The sequence below is a fragment of the Tyto alba genome, unplaced genomic scaffold (assembly GCF_018691265.1).
Source record: "Tyto alba isolate M040663 unplaced genomic scaffold, T.alba_DEE_v4.0 Super-Scaffold_40, whole genome shotgun sequence".
Lineage (NCBI taxonomy): Eukaryota > Metazoa > Chordata > Aves > Strigiformes > Tytonidae > Tyto > Tyto alba.
Genome location: NW_024881316.1, coordinates 44,102,419 through 44,128,833, shown reverse-complemented (window position 1 = coordinate 44,128,833; position 26,415 = coordinate 44,102,419). Strand labels below are relative to the sequence as shown.

At 48.0% G+C, this 26,415-nt stretch overlaps 1 protein-coding gene across 3 annotated transcripts in view; it reads right to left on the bottom strand.

Annotated features, from left to right (window-relative positions):
• Positions 1-2,265: 2,265 nt before the first annotated feature.
• The window catches only part of TNFRSF21 (TNF receptor superfamily member 21), a 34,796-nt gene continuing 10,646 nt past the window's right edge, over positions 2,266-26,415 (bottom strand). For all 3 annotated transcript variants that reach the window (XM_042803425.1, XM_033005019.2, XM_033005018.2), the window contains exons 4-7: positions 13,549-13,814; positions 7,192-7,245; positions 4,649-4,868; positions 2,266-3,712 (exon numbers count right to left, since the gene is read on the bottom strand). In XM_042803425.1, coding sequence (XP_042659359.1) covers positions 3,483-3,712; positions 4,649-4,868; positions 7,192-7,245; positions 13,549-13,814 — 770 coding nt within the window. In that variant the 3' untranslated portion in view covers positions 2,266-3,482. The remainder of the gene's footprint in view (positions 3,713-4,648; positions 4,869-7,191; positions 7,246-13,548; positions 13,815-26,415) is intronic.

Sequence of the window (26,415 nt, the reverse complement as noted above, 5' to 3'; positions counted from 1 at the left end):
CTGGCTGTTCCTTTGTTGGAAGACAGCACACAAGGACCAAACACTGCGACCGAGGCGAGGGGCAAAGCAAAGCTGCGCATTTCAAACCCCACCACTTGCCTACGATGCAAACTTGAGTACATTTTTAATGCCTATATTGCATAATGCAAAATGCGTTTTTACGTATATTGTATATATTTATAAAGGTCTTTATATTCACGGCTTTACCTTGCTAAACCTGTTTAGCTCAAAACTTCACCCATTTGAGTTGCACACCACAACCAGTGTTGCGGTGTGCAAGGGTTTTGCATTGCCCACGATGCCTCAAATAAGCCATGTACAAGGATAAGGGCAGTCTCTCTGCCTGCCGTGGAGTGATGCCTCCAGGTCAGGAAGCCACTGATCCTACCTGCCTGATTTATTTTCTTAAGGCTTAAGAGAGCTGGCTCAGAGGAAGGGTGGGGGCACGGGGCTTGTGGCTCCTCACACCTCCCACGCTGCCAGGAAATATCCTGCCTCTAAGTGTGGCTCAGCTGCTCTCAGATATTTCCCTCGCACACCCCCAGACACATAAAATACTTTTATGTATATTACAGGCATATGTAAATACATAACAATAATTTAAAAAATATAAACACATTAACATGTAAATATGTAATATAGAAAAATATTTATGTAGTATATACTAACATATAATACTTGTGTATATTAAGTAAATATAATAAATAAATATATTGCACACACATACATATGCATGCAGCTTAGAGGGCACAGCCTAGAAATAGGAAATGATGGAGCCAGGGACAAGATCAACATCCAGGTGCAAGCAAAGGAAGGAGCACAGCACAGATGGAGCCAAGGATCGCCCAAATCTTGGCCTGTCCCATGACCGGCCAAGATGAGTTAAATGCACAGCAACAGCCTGGGGACCCACCTGCGTCTGCTTTTACAGCTTCTTTGTGCCTCCTCAGCATCTCCTGGCCAAGGCATCTCCACACCATGACTGCTTTGTGGCATTTCTTCAGCTGCTTACTAAATCCTCTTCCCAGGACCATTTTTTTTTTTTTTTTGCTTTACCTTCACAGCCCACCAGAAAATGCGAGTGGCTGCCAGGGTGGGAAGCAGAGCTGTGGGACGGGGCCAGCGGTGCCCCGGGAGGGTGGCACGATGGCTCTGGTGCTTACAACCCATGGGTCCACCTAGGAGAACCTGGGCCATCAGAAAAGGCCAAATCTCCAGTTTCCCAGCTGGAATCACTCCAAGAACCTGCTGTGGATAATTTAAAGCCGGCAGTTTGTGCTTGATTGAGCCCAGGATAGCACACCTTCCCTCCCCTTGTAAATTCTTGCCCAGCAACCACCACTGCTCCCAACACAGAGATAAAAAAAAACCCACTTGCCAACAGGGTGATACTGGGCTCCACCTTGAAATACTGCTTTTAGCAACGCAGTATAAGCCAGGCACATGAGCCACGCTCGCTATTTCTTTGTGATGAAGACATACTGCAGCCACTGAGAGCTCAATGCTTCATTGCCAGTGAGGGAAAACCCCACCCCAGTGCTCCCAATAAAGGCTCTTGCTATTTTGCACTGTATTTCATCTGTCCATGTGTTGAAATGTTTTAAACCTATACCTATGTACAGTCCCGTAACAGTAAATTTCAGTGCCAGCCAGAAGGAAAACACAGTATCCTAGTTATTGGAAAACACTCTGGAGCTAAGTATACAAAATGACAGCACTATAAACCAGAGGCATTTTTCCCATTAAGGTTTCCATTTGTAGACAGAGTAACAAGGGATGAGTTATTTGGAGCAGAGATTTTAAGGACATTGGTAACATAGCAGGGCAAGAGAAATGCTGTGACTGCAAGACCTTCGCTCAGGAGTGACTCAGCACAGCAGCTGCATCCTGGAAAATTAATACTTCAGTCCCCCCAAAATGCCTGCAAAGCCTTTGAGCTTGCAAAAACCAACCTTGGAAGCCCCATCAGCCATCTGATCTGCTCATCACTATGGAGATTAACACATCCCCTACCCCAGCTCAATGAGGGGGCCTGCCCCGCAGGGGAGCATCCCCTGCAGCAACCGTGGGGACTCAAGGCAGTGCTGTCAACCGAAAGTAATCTCATTTTGGCCTCAAAGCTAAATGAGACAACCCTCTCACCACCCACAAATCCCAGAATCTCCCTCTTCACCCCACCACGGGCACGCACCCTGAGCAGCCCCTGCTCCAGTCCAGGTGTCCCTGAGCAGAAGCAGCTGTTAAGGAGGTTAACACAGAATCATGTCAAGTAACAAACACCTAGTATTTATTAATAAATTAGTACACTGGAAGGCAATTTTTCAATTCATTCCCCTCTTCCCCCACGCCCACCCCTTCCCACAGGGCAGCACGCGCCACCCTCATATCATGATTTCTTCAAATTGAGCATAGTACAGACTGTTCGTTACGGGAGCATAATAGTTGCAAATATAATCAGACAGACTTCTTATGATGCAGCTTTTTCCCCCCCACCCCCCAACCTCTTTTCTTTTAATAAAAAGTGAAGTGTGATTTGAAGAGACTATTAAGACCGGGTAAGGTCTTTGGAGAACCTATCGGCCATGTCTGTATAAAAAACAAGAGACACGAGTGTAAAAGCATAGCTGCTTCGTTTAAGTCTTACACCACGAGGAGAGCAGGACCACCAGCGGCCGCCTTCGCCTCCCCACGTCCAGCACCGGCGCCCGTGGGGGCCCCGCCGTTCCCACGACCCACAAGGCAAGATAACTCCTCACATTCGACTGAAGGCAAAGGACCTTTTCATCGCCTCGAAGGTTGGTGGGACTGACCCTCTTCTCAGCGGTTAAAGCACTTCTGCTTTAGCATATAGGAGCGCGATGCATTGTCCAGGTGAAAACCATACAATAAATAACCGTGCTAGTAAAATCTCAGCAATGGATGTGAGCTATACAATTGTACGTTTGAAAAAAAAAAAAAAAAAAAAAAAAAAAAAATACAGCTCAGGTGGGAAGCTTAGCTATGTTAAGAGACAGTAACCAGCAACGACTGGAGGTTTTTTTGCGTGTTTTTGCCATTTAGCGCTCTGAGGCGAAGGGAGGTGGTGGGAGACGGTCACTCCAAGTGACAGCTTTGACAGAAGAAGTGGGTTACAGAGCAATCCCCGATTTGATGTGTTAAATTACACCAGATTCATGGTCTTTTAGTTCGTTAACTGCATTTTTTTTTTTTTAAAGTGCATCAACTGATCTGATTGGAATGAAAACAAGGAGAAGAAATGCTTGGGAAGGGGGTAGAGGGTGCAGAGACTTGGACTGAGCAATAGAGTTAAGGTGGAGGGGTGCAACGCTGGCAAACTGCCCCCCCTCCAGAAACCAAGGACATCTCAACGAAAATACTGGCCATATATTCTACAACAAAACCTGCCTGCATATTGTCAGTCATCTTAACGAGTGCCAAGCTAGCTCTAGCAGATATTCGGAGAGTGCGTGGTGACCCAGTGCCTACAGTAAGTCGGGAAGGTGGCTATAGACAGAGTCCAGGAGGGTCTGGCTGGCTTCCTGGCTCTTGACTCCGGCGATCTCAAATAGCCTGTCCAGTTTGTCTTCAGCCTGTGGGATCTCCTCTATCACGTGGAGCTCCTCGGGGTTGAGGATGTGCAGCATGTCGTCGAAGATGGGCTGCAGGTCGCAAGGGTCCAAGCGCACCTGGCGCAGGACGGTGTCCTTCTTTTCTGTAGGAGGAAAGGAGAAGGTGGTCAAGAAACCCCTCGAGAAACCTCTGCTAACCAGGGCTTGTTCTCCTTGGAGACTCTGGTCCATCCCCTGGTGCCACCTTTGGAGAGAGACATGCCACAAGGAGAACTGAGGGAAAACAGTGGTGAGTGATGGGGAGGGGGGGAAGATGGAGAAGCCAGTGCTGCTGAGGCACCTAATCCAGGATCCCGCCAGAGCAAATACAGCATTTATAAATGCTGAATGGCCAATTGAGAAAAGTGAAGAGGAAGGGGAGCCAAAAAAGCTGAATTCTGCTCTTTTGAGTTGTTTTCGTTGGGTCAGCTTCATTTCCGCACCCAAGTATAAATTCAGTAGATGGACTGAACTCAAGTGTTTCACCTTCATCAGAAGTTAAACAAGATTAAATGGAGCAAGTTAAATGCAGTGTATTAATCCCCCTCAAAAAAGAGGGGGTGACTGACAGTGATTTACATTCTCAATTCACACACTGCAGCAAGCAGGACCAAGGGTAGGGGGGAGAAAAAAAAAAAAAAACAAAACACCACCACAAAACACACAACAAACTAATAGTTTAAGCTTGAAATGACATTTTTCTGGTTTCATCTCATGCAATAATGCACAGGCCAATGCAACAACCAGAAGTCAGGAGAAACCCCCACAAACACCCAGGGATGCTACATCTTCTCTGGCAGCACTTCAAAGAGTTAAAAGCTTTTAAAGGTGTTTTCCCCTCTCAAATCTGTATCATCTTCGCTAACAAGATATTCTGGTCTGTAATGAGGATGTGATGAATGTATCCTGGAGAGCCAGTTTTCCCAGTTATTTACTTTAATTATATTATGTCGGACAGCTCTGCCACCTGTGCTGACCGCAGGGGACAGGCTGTGGCATCCCTTTGGTCCTCCCGCTCCCCCCCCGGCTGACTTTGGTACCTTTGGTAATAAATGAGCCTGTCCGGCTGAGCGCAGAGGAGCCGCTGGAGGTCGAGTCGCACCGCAGGAGGGGCTCTGCTTCGTCGACGAAGAAGCATTTCTTCTCCGAAGGAGAAGGCTCCACGGTGAGGACGGCCGCCTCGGGGGGCTTGGGGCTGGGGCTGGGCGCGGGGCTGAGCGGGCTGGGGCTCACCGGCAGCGCCAGTCTGTCAGCTTCCAGCTTTTGGGGGGAAGAAAGAGAAGAGAAAATTAACTCGGGGGGGGGGGGGGGAGGGGATGCTATGCAATGGGCTCACTCTTAAAACCATCTGCATCCCAGGTTTCAACACACCCCAGCTCAACCTTGGCAAGCGGTCGCTGCATCTGGGTGGCCTCCTCCTCCTCCTCCCAGGGCACCTGGTGACCCATGACGGGCACTGGAGGTGACTCGGGGTGGACATCATCTCAACAGGCAGGAGGGGTAAGGAGACCCTCGCCCTTGGCAGGAGCAACCGCGGCACCAGGATGGCGCACGGAACTACCGCAGAGCGTTTAAACTTTTTTTTTTTTTTTCTTCTCATTCTCAGTTTATTAAAGCCCAAAGCACAGCTCTTGGGGGCAACAGGTGACGATGCCCAAGTAGGTAAGCTCCCCCCAAAAACCAGCTCCACGGCTATGGTTTGCTAAAAGCAAGCCATGGCCCAGCTCCACGCCTCCAACCAGTGCTGAGGCTGCAGGGCGAGAGCTGCGAGACCCCTCGGGCATCTCCGCTGCAGCACGCTCCTGTGACCAGCCACACTGGTCACATTTCGGGTTAATGATTTGTTTGCCCCATCTCACCCTTGCCCTTCTGAGCACCCCATTAGAGCGTGATGGAGAAATCCATCCCACCAGACTCCAAGGTCAAGGCCAGGAAGGACAAGCAGGGGCTGGTATTGACCACAGAATCACCCAAGTGCCTTTGCTTTTGGCTACCCTGATGTGAGCCAAGGGCAAGCGTTTGGCTCCGCAGCCCCCAAGACGCAGGGAGCAGCAAGCACTGCTGGGAAGCAGCACCATCTGGGTGCTGGTGTGAACCCACTTCCTAAATTGACTGTGCTCTGCATCTTCCTTCTTCCATCTCCTTCCTACCTGTATGGCAGTGGCCAGCATTATCTACCCTCCTCTACTTCTCAGCATCCCCTCGGGGTGCAAATCTCAAGCACAGCACTTCTGGTTCCTCCTCCCCATAGGGAGGAGAGACTCGGGGCAGTGTCCCCACATCCCTGGCTGGCAGCTCGGGCACCTCTGCAGGTCACCAGGGCCCCCCAGGAAGGCCACTTTAAGGACCATCTAATATTTAACTTCTTCCAAACCCTGCATCCCTGCTCAACCGGCAACAGAGCAGAACTGCAAGCCCTGTCCACACAGTAGCCCACTTCCCCAACAGCGTTTGGCAACCGTTTTCTCTTTCTACAGAGGGAAGATCAGGCTACCCCTGCTAACATGCTTTTGCCTACTACCCAGGGATTAAAATTCAAAATTTGGATTAAAGGCTGTGGGAAAGGGAGCTGCTGAGCCACCTCCACGCCAGCATGCATGTGCCTGTGCATTCTTCATCCACGTCGAGGAATTTGCCACCCACAAATCACATGTCTGCTGAGACGCCCATTAGTTCAAATTAAATTAACATTGAAGCCTGTTCCTGGTAGAATAAAAGGGGTTTTTTTTGTCCCCCTGTTGAAAATAAACAGGGGAGGATTTGTTCTAGCTCAGCACGTTACGCAATAAGCATGTTAAAAATAAAGTCAGCTTTAATTTTTAATTAAAAGAATCTGCCTTCTCCTCTGAAACTCCCTTTTCAATATAGCTCATCGACAAAAATCAGCCTATTGGGGAAAAGCAAGGGAAGGACCAGAACAGTGGCTGGCCACTTGCCAAATTGCAACAGACTCCAACTTCCCCTTTAAAAAAATAACAAACAGGCTTTAGGGGTTAGTTTTCCCTCGTGCAACTCATCTATTTAATATCCAGCCACAAACCCACCTCCTGATTTCCAAAAAGGAGCCCGACAGCCAAGGAGCAATTACAGGGAGGGCAGGGAGTAGCCGGCTGCCCCTGCTCTGCCTTCCCAGCAGAGGGGAAAAACCCTTCCCAGAAGCAAGTCATTTTGAGTTTAATTAACAGCTGCTAAAGCACACTAGGAGAAAAAAATTAACAGCCAAGGTTATTTGACTGTAGGCGTCCCGGGAGCCCGAAGCCTTGCAAATAGCTGAACGGTTGTGAGCTTGAGGCAAAGCAAACAGGATGCTTGGATGTGTGTTAATATTTAAACCACGGGAAGAAAGCGAGTGGGAACAAGGATTTTCAAAGGCCAGGGAAAGCAAAAGGTTGCTGCGAGGTGAAGCCTGTGGAATAGGTGTAAAAATACACTATTCATAGCCCATGACTCATTTGCTTGAAACCACCTTGGCCGTTCCTATTTTTAAGGACGGCAGTGCTCAAGTGAAACAGAGCTCTGGCTGGGAAAAAAAACCCCACCCTCTGCAGCCCTCTTGCCTTTCCCGAGTCTCCACATTTCTCACCTTTCCGTCATCGTTGCAGGGGTCCTGCGCTTGCCACTGAGGCTGCATTTGCACCTGCACAGAAAGACACGTTAGATGCAAGGTCCAGCGTGAAAACCAAAGGCGCCGTGGCCGCTTTGACACATCAGCAGCCTCCTGAGACCAGCCAGTCCTACTGGGGTGCTTTGCCAATTTTTTTTTTTTTTTTTTTTTTGAGCATTGCAGCAGGAGGTTTGCAATGCCAAAAAAAAAAAAAATCCTAAAAGCTCCTGTGTATCCTGTGTACTTGCAGCCCTTTAGGATGTGGCTCAAGCTCTGACATCCCCTTGGATCCCAATGCATGTGGGAGGATGCTCTAAGCAGCTCAGGGTGTCTGAAGGTCCTTCCTAAAGGGAAGGGTACAGAAGGGCATGGGTGCAAACGACATAGGCTTGGCTTTGTTTTCTTTTTGCAGCTGCTCCCAACAGCTCTGTTTGAACTGGTTGGTCCCATTATCTGCCTTCGTTTTACTGTACCGCAATAAAAGCTCAACTCAGACAAACAGAAACTGCAGCTGCTGTGCTAATGTTAGGAAGAAGCAGTCGTAAGCATTAAAAAAAAAAAAAAACAAAAAAAACAAACAAAAAAACCCACACCAACAAACCAAAACCCTCCCTTGGGCAATGCTTCCCTGTAATTCCTCCTGTAGCAACCCGGCAGTAATAAAAGCCAGTGGCAGGTTTGCTGCTGCACAGCGTGGCTGTGCACCCTCCCAGGATGTGGGGGGGGGGGATAAATTTAGCACCAAGGAGGCTGTTTCCTGGATTCCCTGCCAAAAGATGACACCCGGCTGACACCAGCCCTATTCCCAGGTCTGTTACACCTCCGCAGGGGTGTGTGCAGGAGGAGAAACCCCAGCACATGAGGTGGGGTGGGCTGGGCAGCAGCCCTGCACCGGCAATGCTACAGATGCAGGGTGGTGCTGGTGGGGGGATGCTCTTGCCATGGTCCCCCAGGCATAGGGAGGATCCACTTGGATGTGCAGCTTCATGGTGCATGTGGTGTTTGGGGGGGGGGGGGGGGGGGGGGGGGGGTTCCACCTTCAGGGCAGACCAGACCTTGGAAGGTGAAACACAGCTGGCCAGGCCACGAGGTCTCATTGAAGTGGTGGAGAGACACAGGGATGGTGTGTAGGTGCTGCAGAGCAGCAGGGAAGCCCTTCACCAGGACGGGAAGGGCACGAGAGCGCTCAGAACCCTGCGGTGAGAAAGCCCAAATGTCCTCTTCACGTCCCTCACCCCACTGGCCAGGTTTGAGAAGCGCACTCAACACCAACGCTGTGGTGGAGCCGGCAGCTGTGGAGAAGAGACTCAAGTCAAGCCTTGTGTGACCCAGGACAGGCAACACCAGCTCTGGGGAGGGTTTAGACACCAAGACCAAAACACAAGCCATCTACAGAGGAAGGAGCTCTTCCTCACCAGCCCTGGCCCTTTGTGGGCCAAGTGCTTCTCCAAACAGGAGAGCTTCTGGTGACTTCTTTCTGTGGATTTCCCACCTACTTTTTCAACTCAAACCATGATGAAGAGTTGATGAAGCCATGGTGAAGTGTTTCCAAACTCACAGTCTGAGTAAGTCAGGACTGAGTTTGGCTTGTTATGACCCCACCATCTTCCAGTTTCATCTTATGCTCCCAAGTACATTGCACTGCAAATACACAGATCTAAGGAGATGTGGCTACCACAGCAGGAAAACCTCAAATATAACTGCACCTACTATGAAGTTTAAATTTGTGTTTATATTAAGTTTTTATTTATTGCACATTCTCCAGCCTGGTTCAAACCCAGCCTTGGTTTGATGAAAAATCAACTCGTGGTGTAGAGCAAACCTGGAGGAAAACAGTGATGCCAACTCCAGCAAAACCCAACCAGCCATACCCTTTCCCCAGGGCTCTGGCCACTTTATCCTACAGCTTTGTGCCTCAAATAAAAGCTGCTGCAAGTCCAGAAGGAAAAACTGCATGCAATTTTGAGCCCTCAGACTGCAGCCCCCCAGCTGTCCATCCAACATCTTCAACCCTGCTCTGCCACCAACATGTGAGGTTGACTCAGCACAAAGTTAATTGCTAATTACTGGGTCCGAGCCCAGTTCTGCTTTGTCAAAAGAGGAAATTAAAGGGATGGGCAGCTCCCCCCCCCCGGGTTTTTACCTGAAAAAGAGGAAGAAAAGGACCCAAAAGGCGCTGCCAAAGCTGGATGCCTGGACACATGGCTGCTTTCGCATCCCCTTCTCCTCCAGCACCCCCCAATAACCCCACGGGTTAAACCTCACACTAGACCCAGCCCTGACATATTTGCTGATTCATGGGATTATCCGTGGCATGCAATTAGCCATGGACCTAAATCTTGTTGGGCTTGGGGCTGCAGCCTTTCTCTCTCCATTTTCAACATCTCCCTTATTATTTTTTTTTAAGCTTTTCTACGGCTGCACTGCTGAATGCCATGAGCAAGACTGTTTACTTCTCCTCCATCCATTCCCTTAAATATTTCAGCCGAGGCCAGCAGAGCCATAAATAAAAATGTAAGAGCTTAAAGCACTGCTCACGGTAGGACACTTACAGCAGCCAATGTGGCCAGCTGTACCAGCAACACTTCAGACCAGCCCTGGTAAGCACAGACACCCCTTGGAATCTGCAAAATGCTGTTATGCACCCCAAAAAAAATCCCATTACCCAGTGCCTGTGCTGCACTGAACTTTTCCAATTTTAACAACAAAATTGAGAATTGCAATTTGCTGGGATAACAGCGAGAAAACTCTGCCTTTCCCCCCCACCTCTACCCTCTATTTTTGCTGTTGTCAGCACCACTAATTCGGGGTGTGCCTGTGCTCTCTAAACAGTGCCCAGGCTCACAAGCTGCAGCCTGCAGGGCGAGTGATTTTGCAAACTTCAAGTTAAGAAGCACTCATGGCCAAGGCCAACCTTTAACAGGAGCCCCGTGAGTTAAACACACCCCAAAAACCCTTCCCAGAACTGCTGCACTCACCGTTATTTTCTGGATCAGCTGCAAAAAAAAACCCTAGCAAAGCGATTCAGAGGGCTAATCTCGTTTTAACCTAAATTCATTCAGCACGATGCAAAACCAGCATAATCTCCCACAGCTAAAAAAGGCAAGCCTTCAGCGGAGCTGTTCTCTACCCGAAGGAAAATGTTCCTGCCACATACCGTAACACTCCAGAGACTCCCATTAACTCCCCTATTCACATCAGGGGTTGTAAATATTTGGATTTCGGAGCCTGAAAGGCTGCTGGGGGAATGGGGCACCACGGGAGAGAACAGCTTTGCCTCTGCAGGTTTCACAGGCTGAAGCCAGACAGCAGATAAAGGATTTGGGACCAGGATGCAACAGCGGGTGGGGTGGGACGTTGAAGGGAGGCTGGCTGGGTTTAGGGTACCAATTTGCTGTCTGAGAGTTATATCACTCAAGAACACAATTCATACCTATGAGTTGGGGGTGTTGCTGCTCTCTTATGATTCAGGGCCATGGGGAGAGATGGGGAGTGCCCATTTGCACCCACGGATGCCAGGCAAGGGCCAAAGGCATCGTGGATGGCACAGCCACCCACACATCCCTCCCAGGCTCATTTAAGACACACCAGCATGCATTGGATGCTTGCTGCTGGGTTGGGTCACCCCAAGGGCTTCACACTGTCAACTGCAGGGAGGACACATGCATTTGCATTGCTTAGAGTCCTCACACCCCCACACAGCACAAAAAGCTCTTGTTTTGGATTGTTTTGGGGTTTTTCTGCAAGACTGTTTCTGCAGGGCTGGCTGTTGGAGAGGTACAGCTCAGCACCGACACCTGCCACCGACGGGGCAACCCGCTCCTTCGGATCAAACCAGTTTGGTACGGAGAGAAACTGCCTTGAATTGTCTGCGTTTGGCCAGACAAATCACTGAGAGTCAAACTTGAATTAGCACTAATTAAAGGCTTTCCAACCAGCAGATTTAAAAAAAAAAAAAAAAAAAAAAAAAAAAATCAACCTCAGTGCCTGCTCCTGGCATTGAGCAATCGACTCCCCCGGCTGCTTGCGGTCCGGACCGCCGCGATGCAGCTCAGCTGCTGGCACGAAGCTCCAGGGATTCAGTCTCCCTTTCACAAGCTTCTTCCCGCAGGTCTCTGCATCCCTCCCAGGGCTATTCCATCACCGCCCGCATCCACAGCGTGGGAGCCAATTCAGGGAGAGGAGGCAGGCAGGTTAGAGCAGGCAATACCTTGCAGAAACACAATGTGCTGCCATGCTGAATCTGCACCCTGGGGTGCTTTCACATCCCACATGCTGCTTCAACCCAGCAACTGGTCCAGGACCTTCAGGGCAGAAAAATGGCCAACACTTAAGCTTGATCATGAGAGATGCTCATCCAAAAAAGCCTGATCACATGCATGGGGGAGGAGGATGTGCCAGCTCAGGTGAATTTTAAAAAAAACGGCCTCTGCTGGAATGAGCCCCATTTCTCATGTGGGTAACACCTAAGGCATACGCTCAAATGGTCAGTGACCCAATTTTCCCAATTTCCACAAAAGCAAGTGAAAGTGGTGGAGGACCACCATGCTCCAGATGCTGTTGGATACTGGGAAACACAACACACTGTTTTAAAAAAAAAAAAAAAAAAGAGAAATGTCCCCCTGGAATGCTGGGCAGGAAGTCCAGAAGACTTCCATAAAATTATCCATGAGATTTGGGTTTGCTCATTCTCCAGAGCATCGGCTTGCTGCGCTTTCAGAGTTATGGGCATGCAGAAGCCAACAAGTCGTGGTTACTTCATTGTCAGGAGTCCACCATCCCAACAAGTCGCCCAATAAACCCTGTTTCTGGAGCTACCACCTGAATTTTTGTGCTGTTTGAGAAGCACCACCTGATAATCTTGGCCAACACAGTGGAACACTCAGGAGCACTGAGCACTGCACAGCCCAAGTCTGTTAATTAGGCGCTGTGCTGATGAACAAAGCCCCATGTTTTATCTAATGTTCTAGTCCAGCACTTTGCTGTAGTTTTCAAAGTCAAAGCAGTAACTAGGAGGACAGAGGTTACTACCTGCTCCAGCAGAAGAGGAGGACAACGTGTCCTTCTAGGACATTTCACATACTGGAAACTTTAATTTATAGGCATAAAATGACAAACTTTCTCTGCCTCTCCTTTTCCAAACCATAGCTTTTGTCTCAGGCTTTTAATTTAATTTTTTCCATCTTTGATATAAAAAAATTTATCTTGGAGCATGGTAGGAAATGAGAAAGCTACATGGCTACATGCTGCTTAACTACCAGGAACTAGAAGGAACAAAACAGTAACTTAATGGGAGTAGGAGTGACTGGGCAGCTGGCAAAGTGAACCTATCCAAAATTTGGGCAGGATGCACGGAGCAATGCTTGGCACACACCTGACTTTGGGGCTCTCGAAAACACAAGCACAGGACTCCAGTCAACCCATCGAAACCTGTGATTTCACATTATGATTACAAGGGACTGAGATCTTCTGTACACTAAATTAAGTCAGGTGGGATACGCGACATGGTGAAGGGACCACGGTCCTTCTTAGAGGGGGAGGTTTGGGATGGTCAAAATGGGATTTGGGAATCCCCTGCCCTGACAAACGCTCTGCCCCCCTGTCTTTGCTACACATTAAGGTCCACTTCACCAGGTCCCCACGGAGGTTTGCAAGCACCCACCTACTGCCCTTTTGGTCTGGGACACTGCTAAGGCCAAAGGGAGACATTTCACCAACTGGTTATGGAAAGAGCCCTAAACCAGTTGATGAAACTGATGAATATTCTGCAGCAGTTTATTTTCCCAAAATATGAGAAGGCTTGTTTTAAGGCCAGAGCTGTCACAGAAGGGCAACAACTCTGCAGGACAGCACATATAGATTCCCCCATGCCACCAGTGACTGCCTTGATGGAAGCAACTTGCTGCTCTACACCACCACCACTTAGGTCTCAAAGATGCTTGGCCCTTCACACAAAATCCTGAGGATTTGGTAACAGCATTTCAGAGCAAGTTGAGAGAGAGATGCTTTTCCCTCTATCTCTTCAACACAAGGGCTCAAGTGCCAAGTCCTCCTGCTGACCTTCAAAGATACAAGCACACCATGACACACAGGACTCCAGAACTTGTCAAGACTTTGACAGAGTTTGCTCAAAAGTTTGGCAAATCTTTGCTCAAAAGCAACGTAAGGCTTATATTTAAGCTCCCAAGGAGCTCTGGGGGAGAATGGAGGCCAGCTACTTGGCGATTAGCTAAGCTCAAGGCCGCAGCCTGGTGCCACACACCAGCGTGCCCGCCACGGCCAGACAAGACGTGCGCCACATCACACAAGAGCCCGTGAAGCCCAGCCCATCGTTACCGGCGTGGTGTCCTCCATCAGGCCTCGGATCTTCTCCACCACGTCGTTGCGGCGGTGCTGGCGGAGGGCACTGATGAGCTGGGCCAGGCTGGCCTCGGGCCCGCGGATGGTCCAGTGCTGCAAGGCGGCGTAGGCGCGCTCGTGGTCGGCCGTGTAGCCGTTGGAGAAAGCTGCCACCTCGCGCTCGCTGGCGTTGCACAGGAACTGGTAGATGTCCTTCCACTGGCTCCCCACCTGCGCTGCCACCAGCTTCAGGATGTCGATGCCTGCGGGGAGGAAGAGCTACAGGTGAGGCATGGGGGTCCGCAGCCTCCCAGCATGGTAGACCTGAGCTTTAGCAAAGCTCCTCCCATCCCCAAACAGCCATGCTTTGCTTTTCTTTGGTTGATCTTTGTTTGGATATTTTGTTGTGATTTTTAAGACCCTTCATGAGCCCAGGCTGAAAGGAGCTCTGCAGAGCAGCAGCACCCATAACACGCTCAAGACCTGATATGCAAGTAAAGGGTGACAGACCCATAGGTTGCTCCAACCAAGGAACATGCGCTCTAAAATTAACCACATTAATTTAACCATAAAAATTTCCTGCACTCTTTGGCACAGGAAAAACCCCAGTATTCAGCCAACGCACAGCTGCAGGAACAGGAGAGATGGCAACGTGCTCGCCCATATGCTTGCACCGCAGCCACTGTTTTGAACAGGAGCTAGATTAAAAGATGAGTCACCAAAGCATCTCTATAAAGACGAATATTTCCATAACAGAGCACCTATATAGCAGCTACAGTCGCGCTTAGAGCTATTTCCAGTGCAGACTGGTGCGATGACTCAGTTACAGGACAGAAGACCTTGCACCAGGTGAGCACTGGACGAATGGAAGATCTGGTAGGGGATCTGTAGAGCAAAAAGGTAGAGTTTCACCCAGAAAAGCCCCTGGGGCATGTCAGTTCAAGACAGTGAGGGTTTTCTTCCTGTAGTTTCAGGGACAATGCAAACAGCATGCTTATTCTCGAGTCTACTAAGAGGTCAGGAATTAAACCTTCAAATAAAGCCATACCTACTTCATAACAGCTAATTAACCCTGTTTTATCAAGCTACGCAACACCTTGTTTCCAACGACCACACAAAGGGTTGGTAGAAGTGAGCTGCAAAGACAAACTCAGTTTTTCTAGAGACATAACCACACCTTGGGCTCTTTCGTGAGCCAGCATGCCTTCATCGCTACAGGGACTATTTCTCTTTCCCTCTGCAGGCACAGCAGCTATGTCAGCAAAAACAGCTGCTTGTGGAAGAATATCATAGCCAAAGTCTTTCCTGATAGCCTAAAAGGTAATAATTTCTAACACATTTAGTCCAGACCTCCCAACTGTACCTTCAGGTCACAGCTCTGATATAGCTAGATACATACATACATATATATATAAAAATATATTTAAACAATACAGCCTGATATAGATATACTGATATACATAATATACATATTAAAAAAAATACAGCCTGACATTTTTGTAACTTTTTTATACATATATAGGTGTACATGTGTATATATACACAGATGACAGTTTTATGTATTTTTATATATATGATATTGATTATATGCATACATACATATAAAATATCTATACAGCCTGATATGTAAAATATATGTGTATATATATTAAAATATCTGTATCTCTAGGTATGACGGATTTTACATATGTATGTGTTTATACACACACACGTAAAAAAACACAGCCTAATAGAGATATTTTTGATCCAAATCCCTCTCACTACTAAAGCAAGTTTATCAAGACCTTCTATATATAGACTTCTTTTACAGTTCCGATCTAGATAACGTATCGGTGACCCCACAATGATCAGAACATCTGCAGCCAGTGTTCAATATGCTCTACAGCAGAAACACCAAAGCATAAACTGCACCTTGCATATCCCTGCCCTCCTCCCACCATAACCACCACACTGCCCACCCCAGCTGACTTACATCTGTGTGCACGTATTATTTCACATGGAGATTCAAGGGTTGGAGTTTCTCCTACCATAAAAGCTCATCCCACCAGCCCAGCATGGGGGATGCAGCCCCCCAAAACCCAAACCAATCACAGAGCTTGGTTTTAAGTATGGAAAGATTCAGAAGTGGGGGGGGGGGAAGAAAAAAACCTGCCTTCATTACTCAAAATAAGCCCAAGACAAAGACAGTGTTCACAGCATTAAACAACAAGAAAAGGCTGTGATTGTGCTATTGAGATTTATGATGGGGTTAATTATCTGAGGCACATAAATAGATTCTATCTCCCATCAGATTTCAACACAGTAGCAGGAGGTAAGCCTGGTCTTACTAACTCTTCCCATTACTCAGATGAAGACCCAGCAGTTCTCAGTTCAAGATGACAGAGGTTGCCCGTGGGCTTCCGGAGAAATCCAAAATTCCTCTCTCCCTCAATGCCTTTGCATCTGGGCAGGAAGGACAAGCAGTCTGAATCACACTGGCAGGCAAGCCCTGTGCCTTCAGATATTACACACCTGTGTCTGTAAGAAGCCCAAAAGCCAACTTGGAATGAGATTCTTTAAACCAGCAAATTCAACGGCTTTTGACACAAAAGCAGAAAAACACCCGGTTCATGCAGCCGACAATTTTATCACTCAACCCAGTGAAAAACAAAATTAAAAATCCCTGAATACGAGGATAGAAAAAGCTCTGCAAGGCCTGTGCACAAAGGTAACGCCAGCAATGCAAAGAGGGATGAGCAGGTCTGGTACTACCTATTATATATATCCATATCTATCTATCTACATATATCAGTGCACAAGTCGTTATCTCAATGCATAAATCTTGCAGTGCTTTTTCTACTCTCATATTCAGGGATTTTTTTCCTGCACTGAGTGATATATATATATAACGATACTGCCAATTTTTATATACATATATATATATGTGTGTGTGTATATGTATATACATATATATATAAAACGAGCAGTCAGGTGTGTCCCCCCCACCACTGACAGTGCTGTCCTCAGGTGAGATGAAGCACTACAGCTGGGTGGGAGCTTTGCCCACACCCACTCCCATGCACGTCAGTCATACAGAAGCATAAAAACATAATTTGCTGGTTTATGACCCCTGTGTGGCACATGTAATCCTTCCAGGGAAGAAAACCCCATATACTACCTCCTCACATCTACGTATGTAATGCTGATAAATCCAGGTATTTACAACTGTTGTACTGGTGAGAAACATTTTCAGCTGGTTGCAACTTGATTTGCACCAGTTTTACACAGTGGCATGACATTTATGTCCTGATATTCTCACACAAGATTTATGACACAAAGTGCTCGTGCTCCTACTGACATTTTCAAGTTTAGTGTATTTAATCTCAGCATTCAATAAAGTGGCCCCATAAACATGCTTATATCCCTTGGCAGTAATATCCCAGGGCACAAGAACGCACCAGGCAGCAGAGGACTTAATGGCGCATAATAATCTTTGGAGAACAAATGTTCCATTAAAAACTAATTTGGAAATGTCTACCTTAATACTATAAGAACCTTAAACTCATTTTCTTTCAACTATTAAATGAATTTAAGCCTCATACGTTCACTACATCCACTACAATATTGTGCAAACAAAACCCCAGAGAGATGTGGAAGAGACACAGACATGAGCACAGACTTGGCTCCAGTCAGTTAGAAAACCATTGCTCCCTCTGTTCTTGAAAAATAAGATTAAAACCATTACATGACAAGTTGTGGCTGCACGCTGCCAAGTATCACTGCTCAAGTCATTTGCAGTAACTTAATTCACTTGTTCAAAACTAAAATAAAATGTTAATGCTTATAATAAGCTTACAGTCCTACTATTTCCATATTTCCAGAAGCCCTACAAGTTACTCTGTGGCGCACTAATAGTGCTGGAACATCCTGTTGGGGTGGGAAGGTACTCACCAGGGTGCATGGAGCAAAAAAAAAACTCCAGGTCCATCTTAGGTCCTTGGTCCTCCCCACCCACCAAACCATGTGGACCATCTCTCATCACGCTCATCTGCACACCGAAGCTGGAGATGATGCTCAAAGCCCTTCAGACCCCAGCAATCCCAAGTAAAATGGCCAAACTCAGCAGGGACCCTGCTTTAACCCAACCATTTCACACTTCCCATGTGAAACTGGTCACAGCCACATCAGTGCAATGCTAAAGCTGCTCTGAGCTTGCAAATACTAGAGAACAGCCTGAGTCGTCCTCCTTTTTTAACACGGGCCACAGGAACAGCCTGGGAGAGCTAATGCAGGAGGCACCACCACCCTCTCCATCACCACCATCAAGGACCGTCACCATTTATCACCCAGCTTTGCTTGTCTCAGACATCAGAATTAAAGAGGAGCCTTTGCTGTGAAACCCCCATGGCTGCATCCAGCAGAGCTGTGCGTGCCACCGCCATCCCAGAGCAGGCAACGACAGCATCTGAAGGATCCAGAACACCCACGCATGTCTTGGGTACCTGGGAAGGTGGCATTTCAATCGCCACTGTCTACACGCTGCAAGTCTAAGTGTTGCGATGGGCTACTCCATGTAACCACCTAATATTTAAAGGTGGTGATAACCCCGGAGCAATGAAGGATTCCCCTTTGAGCCAGGACAAGGCCAACGTGTGCACAGGCAAATGTGAAGCCCAAGGGTGGATGTATGCACACAGCAACACGGGCGCAACCGGGCATGTCTACAGTCAGAGCAAACTGAGACAAGTCCAGAGATGGACAGATGCCTGCAGAGCAGCACAAACAAACAGCACTGCTGAATACACGTCCAGCTCATCTACAGAGATGCCGAGCTGAAGGACCTTCCTGGGGAGACAGGGCAGGTCTATAGACTAGTCTCTCACCCCAAGCACACTGCTCACCACTGCCCCAATCCTCCCCACAGTGACTTCCATTTGCTTATTTTCAATCTGGTTCAAGATTATTCCCACCCGTTTCCAGCTGCTTTGGATGTCTCCTGCCTCACTGCAGTACACAGACAGAGCAGTCACTCCTTCCACTCATGAATGTCACCAAGGTGGCCATCACACGAGTGCATGGGACTTGGCTGAGCTTTAGTGACTCTCTTGAACTTGTTCTGGACAAGCCTCACTCGCCTCCCATAGCCCTGCTATTGCCAGGCTGGACACAAACCCAGTTCTTCAGCGACTGTTTGGCCTCAAGCAGGGCAAGAAGCCAGTGCGGTGTGGGGCCATGACCAGCAGTGCTGGCACGCTTATGTACAGTATCTGCAAGAGACAGACCATTTCTCTTCTCTGACATTACTTTGTCACATCTTGAAGCAAACTCAAAAGGAGTGGAAAAGCTACCCTGCCAGAAGGCTACACCCGAGCACCTGGCAGCATATGCTAAAGTCTAACCACAGCCTAGCCACAGAGGAGCTTCGGTTCCTTCCTCTCCCCACCCTCTTACAAGCAAAAAAAACGTCATTATTTTCATTTTTGGAGCTCCAGCCAAACATCATTTGGTATTTTTCAGAAGAGTGCTCATTGAGAAGCTGACGCCTTTAATGGGAAATCTCATGCTCAAGTCTACAGAGCCCTCCCAAGCCATGTGTCCTCTCATCCCACTAATAATGAAGGGACAGAGCAGAGATCATCATTAACACATCAGTTCAAGTCTTACAGGCTGTCTTATACAGCTGGGAAGCAAAACTCACAAGATCTTCCAGGACCTGTGGCACACACAGTCTCATCTAGCGAGCAGCTCATCTGCCCAGGGTTCCAGAGCCAGCTTCACACATTTTCAGAAAGGCTGGATTTCAGGAGATGGCATGTTCCAGCCCTTCATCAGCAGGGATAGGTCCCACCAGTCCATCCATGACACCTGCAGGAACTGACTTCCACCATCCCAGTACCAATCTGTGCTGGAGCACTTGGAGCTCCCAGCACCTACCCACTGACACAGGTATCCCAGAGATGGGCAATATTAATTTGTACACCACATGCAGTGACAAATCCTGACTGTGACAGGCTGGCTGGATTTTGACACTTGCACAGACCTTAAGGATGGAGCATCACAGGCAGAGAGCAAAGCCCAAGGGCACACCCAAGTCAGACAGGAGAACTGCGGTGATGCAGCCCAAACCTCCCCTACATTCGGTTAAAAGCGCCGAATCACTGCAAACCCAGCTCTGTTCCTGAGCTCAGCCCACCTACCTCCTCCAAATATCCTCCTGACTCATGCGAAACAGCCACAGCAACCTATTTTTACCTCTGAGCACACACCAAGAGCCTGCATGTACGAGCAAGCCAGGATGTGGCACATCCAAACTCCAGGCAACCAGACACCACGGCTCAGTCAAACCAGTACTTAGAAGTCCCAAACCCCAACACGAATACCTTTCCAAATGTGAAAGTTTCACCAACTTCTACCAGTAAGGTTATTGGAAACCCAATTCCTCCCTCTGAATATATTTCAGGTCCTTAATGAGGTTTTGAGAATGCACAAGGTCCTGCACCTGAGTTGGGGAAATCACCAGTATCAACACAGTCTGAGGGATGAAGGGATTCACATGAGCTCTCCTCAGAAGAACCTGGAGGTAATGGTGGATGAAAACCTGGACACAAGTCCGCAATGTGTGCTCGCAGCCCAAAAAGCCAACTGTACCCTGGGCTGCAGCCAGAGCAGGGGGGGCAGCAGGGTGAGGGAGGGGATTCTCCCCCTCTGCTCCGCTCTGGGGAGACCCCCCTGCAGTGCTGGGGCCAGCTCGGGGGGCTTCAGCACAAGATGGACACGGACCTGTTAGATCAGGGCTACAAAAATAATCAGAGGGAAGGAAAACCTGGGACAGTTGGGGTTCTTCAGCCTGGAGAAGAGAAGGCTCCAGGGAGACCTTGTTACAGCCTTTCAGTACATAAAGAGGGCTTTTAAGAAAGATGGAGAGGGATTTTTTACCAGGGCCTGTCATGACAGGACAAGGGGCAATGGTTTTAAACTGAAAGAGGGTAGATTTAGATTGGACACAAGGAAGAAATTTTTCCCTGTGAGGGTGCTGAAACACTGGCACAGGTTTCCCAGAGAAGCTGCAGCTGCCTCCTCCCTGGCAGGGTTCAAGGCCAGGTTGGACCAGGCTTTGAGCAACCTGGTCTAGTGGAAGGTGTCCCTGCCCATGGCAGGGGGTGGGAACTAGATGATCTTTAAGGTCTCTTCCAACCCAAATCTTTCTGTGATCCTAACAAGAGCCTTTGTCTAGACAGGAAGACAGGACACACAAAGATTTGTTGGTGATTTGCTAGTTTTCCCATGGAGGACAGTGCTGCTATCAGACCCTCCCAGGAGCAAGTGATTCACATCCTTAGCAAGCGCTGTTTGGACAGCAGACCACTAAATGGGGAGGTTTGTTGTTAAAAAACAATCTTGAAGGGCAGGAAAGGGACTCCTGACAAACACTTCCCACACACTCTCTGGAAAATAACTCAACCAAACCAGGCAGTCAAGGAAGGTCTGTGATCAGCTACATGTGGTTATAAACACGTTTCAGATCCGAGAACTTGAGAGTCAGCACAAGACAAGACCTCCCTTCCCACCACACGCTATGTGGAGGTCACTTCTGTAACAGCACCTTTGGTCCAACCCTCCCAGGACCCATAGGAGCTCCTGCCCACCACCATGGGATGCTCTCCCTGCATGCCTCCATACACGGGCGTTCGGGACCTGCAGAGTGGACTTTCTCTTCCTTTGGTTTAAAAGAGAACTGCCAGCATAAGTATTTTATATAATTATTAAATTTTAAATGGCCTTCACAGAGTTAATCTTCATTATAACCCTCTTGGACAGCTGGTAACCCTGAGCAAGCACACTGCCACAGCCAGAGCCATATAAATATCCAGACACCTGCAGATGCCAACCCGAGGATTAAATTCGCCTCCCGCATTTTTTTCCTCTCAGACAAAGCTTTGGCAAGAGAGGAAAAAAAAATCTGTCTTGTTATTCGAGGAGTTACATGTGAGAGCTCTACCAACGTAAGAAATCACAGCCCTCTCAGCACAGAAACTGGTGCTGGGTTTCTGGAAAAAAAGAATTCCAGGCTCAGTGTGTTTTTCTACAAGGACAACCCTCCCCTCCCTGCAGAGCTGCCCTGCCTCTGACACTCAGCCCTATGCTGTAACAGGCAGGCACAAATCCTGACCCCTTATTAAATAAATCCAGGGGCCACCCAGGAATTCTGACCATAGGATAGTTTGGGGGCTTTTTAATTTTTTTTTTTTTTTTTTTTTAAGCAGATTTGGGAGCAAACACACCTGCTTCCCAGGGCAGCTCCTCACAGCCCTGCACACACTGCAGATAGATGGCTCGTATAGCAACACACATTAAAAGTGATCAAGCACCAATCTTCAGGCCTGCTAATGCAATAAGGCTGAGGAGGAAGATATAAACCTGCACATGATTAGGTTTCCTCCTCTCTAAGCAGAACAGCAGCCTCTCTTGCTTGCATTTTCCAAGGCTCCCTTGCAACATAAAGCCTCGGTCAGATCCTGCATACACCCTTTGGAAACCAAGTAGCTTCCCAAAAGGTTGGTGAGTTTGGGGCAAACCTGAGCAAAGTTTCAAGTTGCATAGGTTGAGGAAGATGGTGTTTCTAACTCATTAGATTTCACCCCAAAGCTCTCATGGCAGAGTCTTGTGCTGCAGACAAAGAGCTGCTTCATCCCACCCCGAAGCAGAGCATCACACCCGTGTTGGAACAAACGCAGCATGAAATGCAGAGCTTCAGTGCAGCTGAACAAGCTTCAGGGAGGGAGCATTCCTGTTTTAAGGCTCTGCAGTACCACAGGATCCATATTCCTCGTGGTGCCCGGCACATACCTGCCTCTTCCAACTGAACAGGCTCCCTTTCTGCCTGGGTCTCATGCTGCAGAGGTGGACAGGCTGACATCAGAGGACCAGCAGTCATCTGCAGATCATTACGCTGCAAATGCCAGAAGACTGCTTTGAAAAAAAAAAAAAAAAAAACAAAAACCAAACCAGCACCTCCTGCCTCTCCATTTTGGCAGGTAGACAGACAATCCCTCATCTCATACTCTGCCTGCCAGAGACATATCGGTTTGTGCACAAGCCCAGGGCTGCTCCTCTCCAGGCATAACCACAATTACCAAATTATATTAGCAGCAATGGGCACACCTGCCCTCCTGAGATGCTGCTAGCCATCTCTGCCTACCTGTGGTTTGGGCACAAAACCTTGAGGTTGCCGCACTCTGAGACTGGTGAAGCTTTTAAACCCATCGCTCCCCACCATGCTCTGCAGATGTGCAAAAGAGACAGAGTGCCCAGCGGTGCATTTCCACAGCAGCTCCTGAATCCTCACCCTCCCTCCCAGCATGATGCTCCTGACGCCGAGCTGTGATCCGTTCAGGAGCTGATCAAAGGTAAAACTACATCTACAAAACAAAACCACTACACTAAGTGGCTTTCATCTCATTTACCCATACAAGTGCTAAGCGGTCCTAAAGTAGCATCCAGAATCATCCATAGACCTGGTAGTGCCATCCTTGCAGTTGGGTTTTCCTTATTTAGGGTAGCAGTTGAATAGGGAGTGACACCAAGCTTGAGGAAGAATATCCTCTGCTGGGTTGCTTCCACATACTTGCTTCCCTTCAGTAGGTAATGGATCTATACAAAAGGTTACCTGTGGGCTTTTCAAGTCCATGTGCTGTCTCTTTAAAAGAATCAAGTAATTTTTCTCTGATAAGCATCTTTCAACACTAACCATAAATGAGTATCTGACTCCACTTGAGAACAAGCCTGCAATGACCCACACGTCCTGATGCATACTGCCATCATACTCCTTGGTTATATTCACGTGGGGGATGCTATGGAGCTGCAGGGCAGCATCAGACTCTCCAAGGTACAAGGATGTGGTCCCTCTTCAACACCCTCAACAACCTCCTTGGGAGCAGACCAAGCTCAAGCCTAGCCCTGGTCCTCCAGCGACCGAGCTGCAAGCCAAGGACTATTTCCTACAAACTGCCAACCAAGAAGATCCTGGCTCCCAACATGCTGACAACTGGGCATCCCAACAACTGAGCAACCAAGCAGCCAAAATCCCAACACTCAGAATACTATCTTTCTAGCATCACTCCTCAACTCCACACTCTAATCTTGAGCCATTTTCAGTACACTCTCTTCTACATGCAGTCAAGCCCCAGCTTCATATCAGCTGCAAACAGCTTTTGCAGAACAGTTTATTTCTCTGATTATTTAACCAGAGGCTTCCTGGCATCACTCTCACCACCCACTGCAATAATGTGCAATTACCAGACTTGAAGAAAAATAACAGAGAAGTGGCATCTCATGCCAGGCCAGTGCTGCCAAGATCTGTTCTTCAGTCTTTCAACTCAAAAAAAAAAAAAAAAAAAAACCCACCAAAACAAAACACCAGACTCGTCTCTCCTTGCCTCTTGGTGCATCATTTCAGGCAGCTGCTTCTATACAGAGATTCTACCCAAAACCAACATTTTACAGAGTCTTTGCCTTTCCTCCTCTGTTACTCAACGGGTGAAAGTCAAAGGCAACACTACCAGCAATTTCTACAAGATGATTTCAAGCCCATCTTCATGTTTGGCATAGACTGATGCCAAATTTGGCATTTCCAATACGTTCAAGAGACAGGCTTCAACTCTCTATTTGTATTGAAAGGTTTCTGCAAGCTCAGTTCCTCGCCTTTGGAAACAGCTGAAGAAAGGATATGGGTATTTTCTAAAATAAAGGGATTGTTTAGAAGAAAGTGCTTCCAGTGTGTAGGCTGTTCTTGATCTTCTAAAAGATAGTCGTCATGCAAGTTTAAAACCACTAAGCACTATCAGACCAGTACCCATGTTGTTCAGGCACCATGCTGATAATTTCTTTGGAAATCTTTGGCAAACTGCTTCTCCCCTCTGGATTCCCATCTGTAGGGCTACAGTGCAAGAGCCAGCTGAAGCAGCAAGAGGTCCAGCTTCTCCAAATACAGCTGCACCGTTGGTGTTGCTCTATCTTCACAATCCACACAGATAAGACCTTGGGGCTCTTGGGAGAGCCCCTGTCATGGGGAAAGACGTGGAAGGAGGCAAGTTGCTAACTCAGGCCATTAGTCATCGCACACTCTTCCCAGACCTCTGAACGATTTAATCCAGTGAGAATCATCGGCATTTGCAGTCTTGGCTGGAACATGTCCACATTAAGGACACGGGTCTAGTTTTAACACCAGCCTCCCAAGTTACTGCTATTTTTAGGTTTGGGCTGTTCTTTAAGGCATGTATTATAACCAGAGAGAGCATGGGGCATAGACACCAGCTCATGGGGAGATGAGGACAAGTGAAACGCCCCATGACAACAACTGCTGTTCAGGATCGCACGCCTATCTCACTTATTTAAGCAATTCAGTATATCAAGTGCCTTCAGGAACCGGGCAAGAGTTTGAGCCACGGTTTCCACCCTAAAATCCTCCTCTCTTGGGAAGGAGCCCAACCACAGTGAGGCTTCTTTGCTGCAGCACCTAACAGTGATGATGCCACCCTGACTACACTTCTCCCAGAATCAATGGGCTTGAAGCAACCAATAATAAAATCCTCCAAACAGGCAAAGCCTTGGAAGCCCACCTGGTGCCACGGGAGGATTGAGCAGTGCTGGTGTGAGGACAGCCGCCCAAACACAGCTCCTCCGAGCAAAGGCTACAGCGCCTACGTCAGACCTGGTCCTCCCTTTCAAAGGTTAAAGCTGTTTACTGAAAGGATTAGGAGGGAGGAGATGGTAAACTAGGAAGAAGCAGGGGGAGACTGTGCGCAACAGCTACGTGCACAGGCTTTGCCCTGGCAATAAACACTCCCCAACCTCTTGTTGGCGTGACCAGCCAACATTATAGGTGGGGAGGTCATATGAATGTAGGTGCACTGCCAGGACCAGACCCTAGGGCTTCACCCTCAGCCCCAGAAAATGATTTAAACATAATAGCTTGCCCTCCACGCCCCTAGTGCAACCACAAACCAGGCTGGCACCTGAAGACTTGTGGAGCAACTGTGGTCCTCACATCTATGGAGGCTTGGCTCTGGCTGTCCATCATGGAGGGATCAGCACTAGCAGCACAGGAGGGGAAAAATTTCTTCTCCACAACAGCTTAAAGTTTGTTCCTGGCTATATTCATCCTTGTCCAAAACACTGCTTCAGGATGAAGCATGATTTGCGTACAAACACTGCTGGAACAGCAGAAAGCTAAGCCATGACGCTGCAGCTCTGCAGTACATCTTAGCTGTACAGCCGGTTATTAAATAAAAGGTCAATTCCTCTATGGCACTACATCTTCTCTTGTTTCAAGTAAACAGTCTTAAGAGCCAGACATTTCAGTAGGAAAACCGAAGAGGGATTTATACACCATTGCAGAGGAGAGTAATTTCTGTATCTGACACGACAGAGCACCACCACCAAGTAAGAACTAATGAGCAAGGCCCTTCCAGCTAACACACTATGATTTAGGCAACACCAGAGCTGCACTAAAAAGCAAGACAAAGCATTAATTGGTTTGTGTTTGTCTGTCTGTCTTCATTGCACAAAGTTCAACTGAGGACGTTCATTGGCAGGAGGAAGTCATGAAGCCACCCGTGCCAACAGGGAACCAGCGTGACTATTGCAAGAATGACTGGGAGGGATGTGTGAAACTGCCCAGTCAGGAGCCCAGACTAACAGGGCAATTTGCCTTCAGACCTGAGAGACTTGATCAGATAGTAGGCCAGTTTATTATCCAAGTGTGACTTTGCTGTTACACCCAGCTTATTGCCTAAGACAAAGCAAAAACATAGCAAATGCCTTGTGCATTTGATGCACTAGTGGAATTCAGCTTCTAAAGGATAACAGAGAAGGCTGGAACAACTT